Genomic DNA, 14,823 nt, shown 5'->3' with positions numbered 1-14,823 from the left:
TAGGGGAGCATCTCTCTCAAGAGAAAAGGTTGGGAGAGCTAGGTCTGTTCAGCCTCGAAATGGAATGAGAGAAAGGGAACTTACTAGATATCTATAAGGCATATCAAGAAAATGGAACCAGGCTCTCCTTGGTAGTGCCAAGCAACGGGATGTAAACCAACGGGAAGAAACTGATGTACAGGAAGTTCCACCTGAATACGAGGAAAAACTTTACTGTGCAGTTGACCACACACTGGAACAGACTGTCCAGAGCAGTTGTGGAATCTCTTTCACGAGAGATATTCCAGACCCGTCGAGACGCAATCTTGTGCCATGTGCTCTAGGATGACCCTACCCGGGCAGGGAGGACCAGATGACCCACTGAAGTCCCTTCCCACCTGGCCCGTTCTGTGCGAGGGGCGGCAGGCGGGTGACCCTCCGTGCCGGGCAGCCGCGGCTCCCGGGCCCTGCCCGCCGCGGGCAGCCGGGCGCAGGCGCTGCCCGGGCGCAGGCGCTGCCCGTGCGGCAGGGGCCAGCGTGGGGCGGCGCTGCCCGGCTGCCCCGGGGTGCCCGGGCCGGTGCCTGCCGCCGCCCGCGGTGCCCGCGCTGCCGGCGAGACGGGGCCGCGCTAACGCCGGGCTCACGCAGGCCGGGGAGCGTGCCGGGCCCGGCGCGGGGCGGCGCTACGGGCGGCGGCCGGTGCGAGTCGGCGGAGGGCGCGCAGGCGAACGCCAGAGCTGCTACATCCGGGCTGCGGTGGCGGCACCTGCCGCGGCGGGGGCCTCGGTGACATTGGGGCTCGGCGGCTGAAGGGGGAGGCAGCGCTGCGGAACCCGCAGAGAGCGAGATCTTCGCCCACACCCACCAAACCAGCAGCACCTCGACACCGCCGCCATGGTGCTGGGCACCGTCCTCACCCACGCGAAGAAGCACCCGGCCGTGAGTACCTGAGCCCGAGTACCCGGCCCCGCGTCCGCCCTTCTCTGCCGTCGCTCGGTGTCCCCGGCCGCGCCGGTCGCCTCCTCCCGCCCGTCCACCTCTTGGCATTCCTGTGCGTGCCGAACCCCTGGACCGCCCGGAGCTGCTCGAGCAGACACGGCCAGGTCCCTTTTTTCCACCGGTTTCTGCGGCCTTGCTCGTGCTGCAAGGCTCGAGGTGGCCCTTCCGTTTTTCTTGCCTACCATTTGCCCCCACTCTAGTTCTCTCATGTTTCTGGTTTTGTTATCCGAGTACAGACGGTAGGGGCCATTTTGGCGGTGAAGGGACGGTTGTCTGTTGCAGAAACGCGATGTAACGAAAGTTTTCTTTTGGTCTCTCTGGTGTAGGATGTTTTTCTCATACCTGCCTCTTCATAGCTGCTAGTTCCTCAATGACCCCAGGGATACCCTGCGAACAGGGAACTTATGCCAGGGGTTTAGAGGGCCACGTGTTTTTAAAATCCGTAAGATTGTTCTGTGGCCTACCATAGCTGATGTCAGGAGTGCTATGTATCAATACCATTTTGGTATGTTGTGGGATGATACATAATTTTTTTGTGTTGTTATTCCAGTTGGTCCCTCTGTTTGTGATCATTGGATCTGGAGCTGTTGGTGCAAGCCTGTATCTCATGCGTTTGGCGATGTTCAACCCTGATGTTAGGTATGTATTCAATAGTCCCCAGTGCCAGTCCTCCTGCTGCATAAAACCCACTGCCTTGGGTTTTATGTTTCTGGACACCTTAATGTTTTGGTCCAGTATCAACTGACATTAGGTGTGTGGAGCTTTGCTTGATTTGGAGACCTCTTTGTTTACCATGGTACTTAGAGGCTGCTGACAAAGGACAGTGCCTTTTTCTGTGGAAACTTGCTTGGATGGGTGATTCGATGATCTAATAACCACAGTACATTTTTTTTTTTTCATTTTGGAAGATAGTATTAATATTCTCTCACATCTTGCATTTCTCTCAATAGCTGGGACAAGAAAAATAACCCAGAACCTTGGAACAAAATGGCTCCCAATGACCAGTACAAGGTAAAATGAGAAATACAGATTTTCAGGAAGCATCATATTAGAGGTGTAGCCTACTGCTATAGGATGTTTGATTATATGGGAAAGTAGTTGGATGAGTGATGTATTCCTTTTGTGCAGCATTTGTCTCTAGAACTCTGAGCAGAGATGGCTGAGTTTGAGGTTTAAAACTCTCCTGATGGTGGTTGTTAAGGGAGTGAAAGGAGTCTGTATGAAAGCAGTCATATTTATTACGCTGAAAGGAAAAGAGCAACTGTAAGTGAGAGGAAGAATTTACTGGCTCATAATACTCAGAAATAAACTACAGGGAGGACAAAACCCCAGAAGATCAGTTTTCTAAGGTCTAAGCTGTTGGCCTTTACTCATGAGAAGCACTGCAGGAAAATGTCAGTGTTTAACATAACCATGAATTCAGGTCTGCAGGTCTTGATTTTTTTGAAAACAAAACAATGTTAACAAAATTAATACCCAGTAAATAACTGGATGCAATAGAAATGTTCCTTAGCTGATATTCAACTAATTTCATTGAACTAATGAGGAAGCGTACAAAGATGTCTGAAACATTTGGTAGTTTACAGGCGTTCTGAAATTGTAGACTCATTTATGTTGGAAAAGACCTTCAAGATTATTGAGTTCAACCTTTGACTGAGCACCATGTTGTCAACTAGGCCATAGCACTAAGTGCCATGTCCAGTCATTTCTTCCGCACTCGCAGAGATGGTTACTCTACCCCCACCCAGGGCAATCTGTTTCAATGTATGACAATCCTTCCAGAAAAGAAATTATTCCTGAGGTCCAACGTGAACCTCCTCTGATGCAGCTTGAGGTTGTGTCCTCTTGTCCTGTTGCTGGTTGCCTGGGAGAAGAGGCCAACCCCTACCTGGCTACATCCTCTTTTCAGGGAGCTGTAGCGTGACAGCCTCCCCTGAGCTTCCTGTTCTCCAGGCTGAACAACAACGGCTCTTTCAGATACTCCTCATATGACTTACTCTCTATACCCTTCACCAGCTTTATTGTCCTTCTCTGGACATGAATCATGTTTTAATCATGCTTTACAGAAGTGCTATGTTAGTAGACTGCTGTTAAGAATATTTTAAGATTATTTTCAAGCTTCAAAAAAAGTAAATCTACTGTGTTTTCTAAGCTAGTGTCTTGTTTGGTACCATATACTACTATGCAAATCACTGAAATAAGTAGAAAAATCCCACACTTCCAAAATAAAACGGGTTGCAGTTCCCTTAAAAGTCCAAAAAGAAAATTTCATTCTTTGTTTTCATTGCCAGTTCTGGAATGTTGCTGGTTTGTAAATATCTAAACTTGGCAAATCCTGCATAGTGCACAGCACAAATTCTTTTAAAGAGTGCATGACTTGTGTAGCATTCCCCTTCTGCCTTAACATGCAAACTCAGCCTCAGGGTTTGCCATATTTGCGTGTGAGAATCATTGGGAACATTTTTTCCAAATCTGCCTTGTGGGAGATGAAAAGGACATGTATTCTAATTTGAGGATGACTCTTTAGTAAAAAGTTCTTGTTATACAACTCTTAGCTTTTGATGGGACTTTTTTCTATTATAAACTTCTCTTTGTCATATTAACTTCCTCACTCTTATTCCAAAGAAGAGAGTAGATGATCTGAGCATTGCTGTAGGAGTTGCAGAGAAAGCTGTAATTTGAATGTGCTGTAGACTGTTGTGTTTTCTTTAAGAAAATTTAAAAAATTGAAATTTGGTGTAACTAAAAACAATCAAACTGATAGTTATGTGCTTTTCATCTTCTTGTTTTTTTAAGAAAAACTGTACTATCATATGCTTGCTGTCAAGTCAGGCTGGGATGCCAAAATATGCAGTTAGTCTGCAGTTAGTCTCTCATGCATATGAGTTAGTAAACTCATTGTCCTCCATCACTTTTTGGGTTGTTCTGAATTGCTTGTAACAGGATCCAATTATAATAGTATAAACCGAGAATGTGGGAGGATCTGTTCTGACTTTAATTCCTCCTTGTCATGCTTTGCAGTTCTAGATGCAGCTACCTAAACCAAACTTGGCTTTTGTGGCACTGCTCTAAATGTTCCTTTGTGCCACTGTCTGTTCACAGACACTGTGCTTTGTGCCACATGGCAAGCTGGCTTTTGTCTTCAGTATACGGGAGCCATAGATTTTGAGCAAAGTGGATAAACTCATCAGTACTGTAAAAAGTTCCTCTGAATGGACTTCTAATTCTGGGGGTTAAGAAGAGACACTTGGTTTTCTCTAGTGGAAGACATGACCACTCATTTTAAATACAGAGCTTCTAATACTGAGTATAGAATTGATATTAAAAAGTTACTGTTTATCAAAGGTTTTTGTTTATTTATTAGTGCCCAGTTCAGAGACTCAAAATATCATTTCAGCTTCCTGGCGTAAGTTCAGTGACGCATATTTTTAGTAAATACCAGGGAAAATGTGTAATCAAGCTTCTTAATTAATATTCTTTCCCTTCTCTTTCCTAGTTGTTCTCCGTTAATATGGACTACAGTAGCCTCAAAAAGGACCGTCCTGACTTCTAAAAACACAACAATGTCCATAAGCTGCACAGAAAGGTCTTCCGGAAGCTGTTCGCACAAGTGTCATGCTTAATCACCCAGGAAATAAGTAAATTTGCCTCACACAGCACCAGGTCATGTGTTTGAAAGTGTTTTGATGAGGCTTAATAAATGTTTAAAACTTGAAGTGTCTGCTCTTTCATTTTGCAAAGTGACAATATCCTCCTATTAACAGTTTCTGCTGTATGGTTTGTCAATAAGCAAAAGCCAATTCATGTTTCCTCAACAAGAAAGCAAAGTTGTTGTGATGGGCCTTATGCTCAGTGTGTTGATCTCAGAAAAATAACTGCATGCTCATGCAGTTACACCAACCTTCAAGAACTTGAAAGCATGTATTTATACGCATGCATATATATTTTTTAAATATACCTGAATTTATCTACTTGCCCCTTTAAGGAGTTTTGATTGCAGAAAAATCAATGCCAACAAGTCATTATCCATCAGGGAGGGAACAGATGTTGCCATATGTTGCTGGAGGGAAGGAAGAAAGCAGACTGAGCTCTCCAAAAGGTTTTGTTTCTTTTCTTTCTTTTTTCTCTTCAAGTTAAGCAAGTTTTTTTAGTAAACAGAAAGACAATGTTCAATATTTAAAAAATAAATTTCTACAGTGTCATGATTTCCTGTGGATCACAGATTTAAGGAAGCGAAGCAGGTTTTGGGAAATAATTAGCTATTTATGTAAGAATGAAAAATACCTTCTAGAAAGGGCAGAATCTTATACTTTAGTACTTGGCTGAGTCTTACTACGGGAAGACTAAGAAAAATATCTTTGCAAGTCTGTAACTTCCGGTAGGTTCTTTGTGCTTTACTGTGAACATCTGGCACTTCCTTGGATAGGGGGTATTAATTCTGTACTATCTGACAGAGTACAGCTGTTCTTGATACTTTCTGCTTAAAGTTGACTCCAAGAATGTAGATAACTATAGCAACTATTGCAAATAATGAAGTCAAATCAAGCAGCAAGAACTTGGAGAAGCAAGACTATTCTGTGGTAATTGCAAAATAATGGATATTTGCAAAGACTTCATATTTTATATGGAACAATCTTGTAGGTAAAATGTAGTTTATTTGGTAGCAGTTCAGATTATCCTTTTATTATGAACCGAACCACTGGATTCACCCCAGTTTTCATTTGCTTGAAAGGCTCTCATGAAGTCTGAGTAAGAAAATGTGTGTTAAGAGGCTTGATTACAGTGGTGGGCAAAGCCTATAGGTGTCTTTGGGGAATGGTTCCTCTGGATCCAAGTAGAACTGTTGCAACACTTTGTTCAATTTTAAAAGTATGTTGTAAAAACTGTTTTATAACTTGTTAGCTGGCAGTTCATTTGAATTTTATCTCTTCAAATACAGATTCTCTGAACATTTGGAAACACCAATATTCAGGAAGTAAACCTGATTCTTAGGTGAGACAAGGTTATTCCTTTTGTGCACAGCTGATGAAGGCAGAGGCTTATGTCTTTCTTAATAAAGGCACTTCAATGCATATTTAAAGTACATTTTAACAAGAGCTTAAGTTATTTAAATCTTTAAGTACAGATAGACTAGAAAACAAGAGGCAATTAATTCAATGTTACTTGTCTGCCTATTACAGCATGCTTGCTCCTAAAAATACACAAAACTTAAAGTCTTCTAAGTTTAATTATTCTAGAAGTTATTATCCTGAGGGCACACTTCCTCCTTTTTCTTGTAGGGATATACTTCTGTCCTACGTTAAATGTAGTGGGCAGTAGTTGCCATTATTTGCCAAACTTAAAAGTAAAAAATATCATAAGAATCTTTCCTTCCTTTCCTTCCTTCCCTCCCTCCCTTTCTTTTGTAGGCTACTGTTGAGAGAGAGCCAGCTTGGCAATATTTTGTCTGTATTCAAATATTCGAGGATCTTTAGAGCTGCTCCTTTAAAACCATCACCTACCTCTTTCTTCATAAAGCCAAAGATGGAATTCCCTGAAGACAGCATGAAGAAGTGACTGCAGTTTGGAATCTTAGGATTATATCTTATATTTACCTTTGGCTATTTTATGAAACAATGAAAACCCATCTTTAGTAGGAAAAGTGAAATCCTTCATTAATGCCATGGCTTGTAATTTTGTTGAGCAGATGTTGTGTTATCTGAAAGAGGCTGATATTCTGCTGTCTTGGATTTCAACTGAGATGGATACAGCCACTTGATTTTGTTTGTGGCACATTTTTTTGGAATGGTGAGTGTAGACCTGGTCTTCATGTTCTTTTCATGAGCCACATACAGAAGAGTCATCTCTTATTTTTGCATTAAAGCATTGTGCATACTACAGCATTGTGCTTGCATCAGATTTCTGTTAACAGAGTTATTCTGTGCCTCCTTATCAATGATCCTGATTATGCAGCAGGGTGATTAAAACTGAAATTAATTCTGCCCGTCTAGGATAGAAAAATTTACAGGTTTCTGTTATTCTGGCACATGAACACATATTTTATACAACATTTTCAAAAATTTTTTATATGCCTGCAGTAAGGAAAGCTCCTTGTAAGTATAAAATATCTAGCTGCCTCTAAGAAATTAGAAGGGTGTGCCTGATATTAAAAGAAAATTTAATTTTTTGTGGGATTTATAGGCAAATGTCATCTGAGGAATACATTTCATATCTGTTTTCAACCTCCGCTTTACCTTTAAAGTTAGTTTGGAGTGTGACTATTGAATGACCGTTAAAATAAAGAAATGTATGTTTAATGCTGATTCACTTGTAATACTTTATCAGGAAGAAAGATTGAGAAGTTATTACGGGAATTTCAGAAATGTATTTTGAGTGAGCTAATTGAAAAAAATTAGAGAGGTGCAAGTGCAAAGTTATTGTTTCTACTGACTGGCCAGCCTTATCACGGATGCAACTGCATGAGCTGCACAACCATTTCTTCAGTACAAAGTGAAGCCCAACAGGTCTGCGACAACTACAGAAGAGAGATATTCATTAGCATTGTTGCCACAGTAGGGTTTTTAAATATTACTTAATAGAAAACTTACTCTTCAGTCCTCTCTTTTGAAATCCAGATGTTGATTGACTTGATCCTCTTGTGATCCATTCACTTTTCCTTAGAAGTGGTCTTGACATAAGTATTTAGCCATGAGAAGTTTCTGTGAAGCTCAAATAATTTCATATCTTCCTCTGATCTTTAGGCTTCTTAAGACTGTCTTTGGACACTGCTATGATGGCATATTTCCCAAATGTGTGGATTCTGGTGCTGTGCAGTTTGAAATAAATTTGTTGGGTTTGTTTTTTTTTTTTTTTTTTCCAATAATTTCAAAATGCTACTATCTGTGGTTGGTAAGGCTTAACACTTTCTAAGGATGACATGAACCAGTACAGTGCAAGGAGATACAAAGCTCTTCCATTCTTGAGGAGCAAATCATTTTTAGCATCCAGAATAATGTTTATCTGAACCAGAAAAATAATCTGCCTTTTTTTTTTATTTTTCTCCTTTTTGACAATTTCATTTAAAAAAAAAAAAAGTAATGTTTAGACTTTTTAAGCTAACACTTCTCACACTTACAAGGTGAAGAAGCTAGGAGTTCACCACACTTCAATTTTCTTTTCTATTTTCAGTCAGAATCAGTGATGCTTTAGGTAATGTGAAATGTGAACATGAGTATCCAAGTAAAGGCAAGAAAAATGTATTGAAACTTTTGATAGTTTACTATCAGCATTTACCTACTAGAATTGACACAAGACTGGCAAGTGGAACTCCTGCAAGAGACAACAAGTTCTGAAGATGATCAGAAAATAGTTTATTAACACATGGCAATGCATACATTACAAAGAAGAAAAGAAATTCTGCTGGTAATATTCATGGGTATTGTCAACGCTTTATAACAGTCACCTAAAATAATATTTCTAGGGTCATTAATTTGAATTATTTTGGACAAAATAATGCACTACACCATTTACAGTTCATCACTATAATGTAAAGACAACTTTACCAGAGAACTGCGCAAGCCATAATCCAATAGACAAATTTATAGACTTGTTTTTTTCACATTGGAAGCAAACTAACTAGGAACATGAAATGTTTTCTAATTTTAGTTTCTCTACTGCAGGCAAATGAAACAAACTGCTGAGAAGGTAATGAAAACAGATTACTTAATGGTGAAAAATTTGAGTGCCATTCTTTTTCTACCAGTGGTGCCACTGCTGGAATTTAATGGAGTGGCACCAGTGTGTCTGAATGAAGATTTTGATCCCAGCTGTTTAAAAATAGGGTTGAATCTAATAAGATTTCCTCAGTGCTGATAGCTTTTTTTTTCTCCCTACACTGAGAGCAGGAAGATAGAACTCGTTATTAACATGAAGAAAGTGGAATTTCATCCCAGTTTCAAACTTGCTAGTCTAGTTCCATGATGATTTATTTCAGATGTACTTCATGTTAGGTCAAACAAATTTAACTTCCTAGCTTTTTTTGAAGATTAAGGGAGAAAATTTCAGCCCAGCAATAACGATAATATGCTTAAAATGACCAAGGATCATTGAAGCCTTTTTTAAAATTTTCATGTGAAAGTCATCTCTCTCCCACCCCTTTATAAAAGCCCAGGTAAGTTCAGGAAGTATTCCAGGAGGAAAAAAAAAGAGCAACAGACATGTGATGGAATAGACAGATGGAGCTGCATCAGGTTTTACATCAATTACATTAAGTTCTTGGATTTAGTGCAGGAGCTTTCTTAGTTTATGTCCTTCAATTTCTGCATACATTTGGCAATGCAGAAGTTGTTTATTACACCAGCCATGACTGCTTAGCCTATTAGGATGCAGTGAGAATTAGGCTGAGAGTAAAGACAAAAGCATGATATTCCAATGGTTTTAAATTACTGCGGAAAATAATAGAGCAGTAGCAGAATAACTGCAGAAGAAGGTCTGGTGCACTGTCTTCTGAATTTAGATTACTAATGACAAGTTTGTATTAGTGCCATAGTGTGAAATAAAAATAAAAAACAATTTTGTGGGTCATTTTGAAAATAGCATTCTTTCTTTCTGCATTGCCTCATAGAAGCACAGTTTCTAAAATGTTCCTACAATGTAAAATAAACATGTGAACTGTGTCTGAACTGTATGCGTTTTAGTTTATGCTTTCTCATAATGACTTAATTCTCAGTAACCATTTATATTAGTTTAAGCTCATCGTATTTTACGTCTCAACCTATGTTATTGTTTCTGAACAAAACTTGTCTTACACTTTCAAATGGAAAAGAGTTTCAGAAGATCTTTTATCTTAAATCTAATTCTATTTTTATGTATGAAAATTAAATGCTGGATCACCAGAAAGAGTTTTTCAGCAGATTGTTACTCAAAGCATTAGAGCAGGTACCCTCTCACTTTTTCTGTAATGAAGTGTCGCAAATGAGGCAGCTGGGTATGACTCTCCCCAAAATAAGGAGAGATAAAATTTCCTGGAGCTGTTTTATGCTGGTGGCACAACACCTAAATATGAAAGTACTCTTTTTCACGGATGGATGGATGGATTCTGAAGAACCATTACCTGACCTCCTTTTTATCCAGGTCCCTGGCAATTGTTTGCTTTTGTCAATCCCTGGCAGAGGGGAATAAGGTCAGGAGTTGACTAATGGCCCAGACTACAACAGCTGGGTATTTAAAAGTGATCTAGACTGCCAAGCAGTGTTTACAGAGTGAGGATAAAAAAAGGTGACTCAAACCTTTCCTGTTTCCCATATCAAAGCAAATCTTTCACAGCTGGCCTGGTAGCAGCAGCAAAGAGTTGAGTTTTTACAAATTCTACAATTTATTAACCTGCATTGGGCTGATAATGCATAGAGAACCATGGGCAAAGTTAAAATGAGATCCTCAAATTTAGAACATTTTGCCAAATAACTATTTTGACCATAGAGCACAGTATGCAGGGGTCAGGCAGTAGACATGATTTATATTGTACCTAGCAGTAGACCTCCTAATCCTGAAGTGTAGGTGCTTGTCCCAGCAGTCAAATGAGTCACGTAGCTGCATTTACTGCCTCATGGAGCTTCAACAGTCTGCTTCAGGAACAGTGGAGCTCTTCTGAATGAAGCTTAATATTCCATTATTTACCTGTGTGCACATCAAATGCAAAATAAACAGTCCGGTAATGTATCTGAAATTCTATTTGGATGTGTTTTACTGTTTCTCAGTCATGGCAGAGAGCTTTCATGTGAAAGAAGAATGAGATTTTGGAGACCCTAGAAAGAGAGATTTGTTACATCCAAAGCAAGGAGAATGGAGAGACAGAAACAAGCAGCCTGCTCACTCAGGCATAGGAAAGCAGAGGATATAAAATGTGCAGTGGAAGCATAATGAATTTCTCCATTACAAATTATTGTCACAGGGAAATGTTTTTGTACATGAATTCTGACATAGAAAATTGGATGGATTTTTTTGTTTGTATGTTGCATTTATTGAAAATGAGAAAAGCTCAGTGACAGCAGTATATGAATGTGTATAGGTATATTGCTTAAGGTCTCCATTTTTCTTGTCTTCAGTCTTTATTCTCTCATCTTCTCCTCAGCTAGATAGCCAGGGTTTCTGCTTACTACCCTGAGAAATCCACTTCACTCATATATCTTCCTCTTGTCAGGAGCTTTCCTTCTTTGAGGCTATGCTATTTCCTAACATGCTGGAATCACTGGCTACTTCCGTGTTAAAAAGAAATAGCACATTTCCCCATCAACATCTCATTACAGCTGTGTCATGGATTTCTGAGTAAGCAGAAAAGTTAAGTGATCCAAGTAAAACTTTTTAGAATTTGCAATAGAAAGCTCACCAAAATATTTACCTACAAATGGACGATCTGATGGAAGCCTAATCTCTCTGAAAGAGATCTCATATCCTGGGCAGAACAGTATCACTGTACATTAAGCAGATATAAACAATGTCACCTCTTTCAAGATTGTATGAGTGTGCTATTTGGTAGCATAAAACCAAATAAATTTAGTGCCATATACAGAAAGAATATAGTAGATATTTTCCTTAAAAATGCAAGGGTAAAGGACACAAAGGTATCTGTATTCTGTATTGTTTTGTTTTCTACTGAAAAACTGCTAGTACCAAGTAGAAATCTTTGTAGATCCAGAAGGGACACATACAGTGTTACCTGTCTCAAACCAGATTTTGTATTATTGTATGAGGTACCTGTTGAAATTAAAAGATAGTTCCCCATCAGCTACAGCAGGGTTTGTATTAAGAGCTTGTTGACTATTTTAGGTTCTGTAAGGAAGGAAGGAATGTCCATGATGACATTTTCATTTGTCACTATAGTACGAGATCAGCATTTCCCTTTAGGACTGGATTTTCAGCAGGGTTTGGTGGTGATACAGTCAATTTTCTTCATAGTATCTAGTATGGAGCTGTCTGTTGGATCTGTGATGGAAACAGTGTTGATAAGGATGTTTTAGCTGTGGCTGAGCAGGGCTTGCTCAGTCAAGGCCTTTCCGGCTCCTCATCCCACCAGTCAGCTGGGGATGCACAAGGAACTGGAAGGGGACGGAGCTGGGGCAGCTGATCTGAACTGAGCAAAGGGGGATCCGACACCGTATGGCATCCTACCCAGCATGTAAAGCTTGGGAAGAAGCAGAAAGAGTGGGATGTTGGTAGTGATAGTGTTTATCTTCCCAAGTAATGGCTAGGTGTGCTGGAGCCCTGCTCTCGTGGCATGGTTGAATACCTACCTGCCCAAGGAGGCAGTGAATGAATTCCTTCATTGTGACTTCTACCTATTAAGCTGTCTGTATCTTAACCCATAAGATTTTTTGTTTTTACTCTTCTGATTCTCTCTGCCATCACACCAAGGGAAAATGAGAGAGATGTGTGGGACTTGGTTGCCAGCTGAGGTTAAACCCATGAAAGGTAGAGATTGTTCATCAAAGCTGCTTTACAAATCCAAGGTGTCAGAGAGGACTCTTAGAGCTACTTCATATATTTACTATTTTGTACATGCACACAAATACATTTAACATTAACAAGTTCAGTTGTCACACAATTTTTTGATTCAGTGATTTTAATTCTGTAGAATGCGTACTATTTTGCATTTTATCTCTGTTTCCTAAGCCAAATAAACCTTGCAGTTTTTAAGCAATCCTGACTATATTAATTTTCTTAGGACTAATTAATGCATGCAACTTCCAACAGAGAAGAAAAATTAACTTGGGATTTCTAGTGAGAGGTGTACTTGGATGTTCTGGCTAGTGCTGTCAATTAAAAGACCACACAGCTTGCTTTCAAGTACACCCTAAGCCTTAAGGAAACTTGTTCAGCAAAGTCTTGTGCCCCACAGCAGTGTGACTTTGGGCAAACAAGCCTGTTTTTCACACTAGTAGCAGTCCAGCCATGACCACAGCACGCGGCATCTCTTCAAGCCAGCAGAGGTACCTCACACTACCATAGGGCCACGGCTGCCATGTCCAGGCTTTCTGAGAGCCTTCTCAATTACTGCAGTGCAGCACTGCCCTCTGTCTTGTGAATTTATGTGGTCTGGAATACACTTTATGATTTTAAAGGGCAAGACTGGGGGATTTAGACCATTTCATGAAAAAAGAACCATGGGAATTCTGTGTTTTTATGCTTGCAAACTACAAAATGGAAACAGGACAAAGAGCATTCATAACAAGTGATTTTTTTTTTGTACAGCTGTGAGTATAAACACTTTCTACCAAAGTGTGCACATATATGTACACAGTGTGTGTTTTCTATATAGATACAGTACACATGAAATATCTTTTAATATTTGCCCTTCAGGTGATATGTTCCACATTAATTAATTAACACAGCCACTACAGAGCTTACATACCCAGTGATAATTAAATGCCATATGGTCTTCTCTACTTCATAAGCATGGTGTGTCCTTTTGGAGCTGAATCTCTACAGGGTCATCAGTCCTTAAAGGAGAGTCCCTCATGTTGGGGAAGCAGAAGGCAGGATTTCTCAGCTGAGCTCTGTGGGGCTGGAAGTGGTCCACCGAGCGCTGCGCTGCGCCAGCCCTTCAAGCCCTTCCAGCTGCACTTACATCTGTGCATCATTACAGCAGCAGAGGCTACTGCACTCACCCAGTGGCTGTTTGTGAGCAGCTCACTTGCCATTTTATTGCCTGGAAAGGAAAATTTCTCTTTATCTTCTCTCCACTGAGCTCCCAGTTGTGTGAGGTGTGTGAGGTGCAATGACAGTGATTATGCTCATGATGCATTACAGGCAGTAAGCCTATTTCTTAGCGTGTTTTAATATTCCATGTTGGTATTCCAGCATACTTGAAAAGTACATCTTGATGGTGTTTACTAATCTTTCTCCATTCTTGCATGAAGTTCATGATTTTCTAAGTAAAAGAGGACTCTTTATCAACATTCTTTTAGACACAATTTTGCTATTCTGTGGAAATATTTCTCATCTTGCTATAAAAGGTGCTTACTTGAGAGCTGATCTATTTCACACAAAATTTTAGGGTGTGGTGATGTTATGTTATAAATGGCAAAGCTTTATTATGAAATCTTAGTTTCTTGAAGCGAATATTTTCTATGAACAGTTAATGCAGGTGTAAGCATGGATTAATCTATACAAATTCTAAGGAGATTTTACTTAATAGCAAAAAGCCATATATCTAGGTATTTAGGAGTTTAACAGTTGTAGCAAAAATAGTTATCAGCATATTCAGTGTACTGGGATGATATAAATTTGAAAGGGTTTGTATTGTGGCTAAAGGATAAAGGTAAAATTTACTGTTGCTTTAAATGAGACCAAGATTTCTTTCTGAGTTATTTAAAAATCATTAGTGGAAGCTTTTGCAAACTGAACCAGTGTTTGCTTAATCATTGAGTTTTCAGTGGAGAAACATTTATGAAACATGCATGAGATGTCTGATTCTTGGCAGGAAGAAACCTGGCTGCTTTTTTTTCTGCAAAGAATCTCAGCCTTGGCAAAACGGGAGTAACAAGCTTTAAACAGATTAATAGTTTATCTGATTTAGTGTTCATCTTGCTTTAGGATAGAGTTAAAACCATCAGAATCCTTTCTTGATCTTACTCAGAAAGCATACACTGAGAAGGGAGAAAGCTGCTTTTAGTGCAGATGTGCTATCACTGAAATTAATGCTGTTGGGTGTTACTGTGGTTTACTTTACTTTCTGGTTGCTCTACCATAGCCCTATTTTTGCAAATAAGTATCTATATAGTATATATACATGTATGTGTGATGTTTTTGTCTTGCAACAGCTTTTGAATATAATAAATATTACAAAGGAGAACTTTGAAATTCTGCTTT

General features: G+C 39.8%; 1 protein-coding gene across 1 annotated transcript; it reads left to right on the top strand.

Annotated features, from left to right (window-relative positions):
- Positions 1 to 501: 501 nt before the first annotated feature.
- On the top strand, positions 502 to 4,694 carry NDUFA4 (NDUFA4 mitochondrial complex associated). The gene is made up of 4 exons (XM_030943486.1): positions 502 to 918; positions 1,529 to 1,617; positions 1,929 to 1,989; positions 4,475 to 4,694. Exons 1-4 carry the CDS (start codon positions 874 to 876, stop codon positions 4,529 to 4,531), a joined length of 252 nt encoding a protein of 83 aa, XP_030799346.1. The 5' UTR covers positions 502 to 873; the 3' UTR covers positions 4,532 to 4,694.
- The last annotated feature ends 10,129 nt before the right edge of the window (positions 4,695 to 14,823 follow it).

Source organism: Camarhynchus parvulus, chromosome 2, assembly GCF_901933205.1.
Source record: "Camarhynchus parvulus chromosome 2, STF_HiC, whole genome shotgun sequence".
NCBI lineage: Eukaryota > Metazoa > Chordata > Aves > Passeriformes > Thraupidae > Camarhynchus > Camarhynchus parvulus.
The sequence above is the reverse complement of the archived record's forward strand: the minus strand, read 5'-3'. Positions and strand labels throughout refer to the sequence as shown.

Excerpts from the sequence above, each read along its gene's own strand:
- NDUFA4 (XM_030943486.1), top strand. The coding sequence starts at position 874 with ATGGTGCTGGGCACCGTCCTCACCCACGCGAAGAAGCACCCGGCC. Across the intron at positions 919-1,528 it reads ACGCGAAGAAGCACCCGGCC|TTGGTCCCTCTGTTTGTGAT; the intron begins GTGAGTACCTGA and ends TTGTTATTCCAG. Across the intron at positions 1,990-4,474 it reads CTCCCAATGACCAGTACAAG|TTGTTCTCCGTTAATATGGA; the intron begins GTAAAATGAGAA and ends TCTCTTTCCTAG.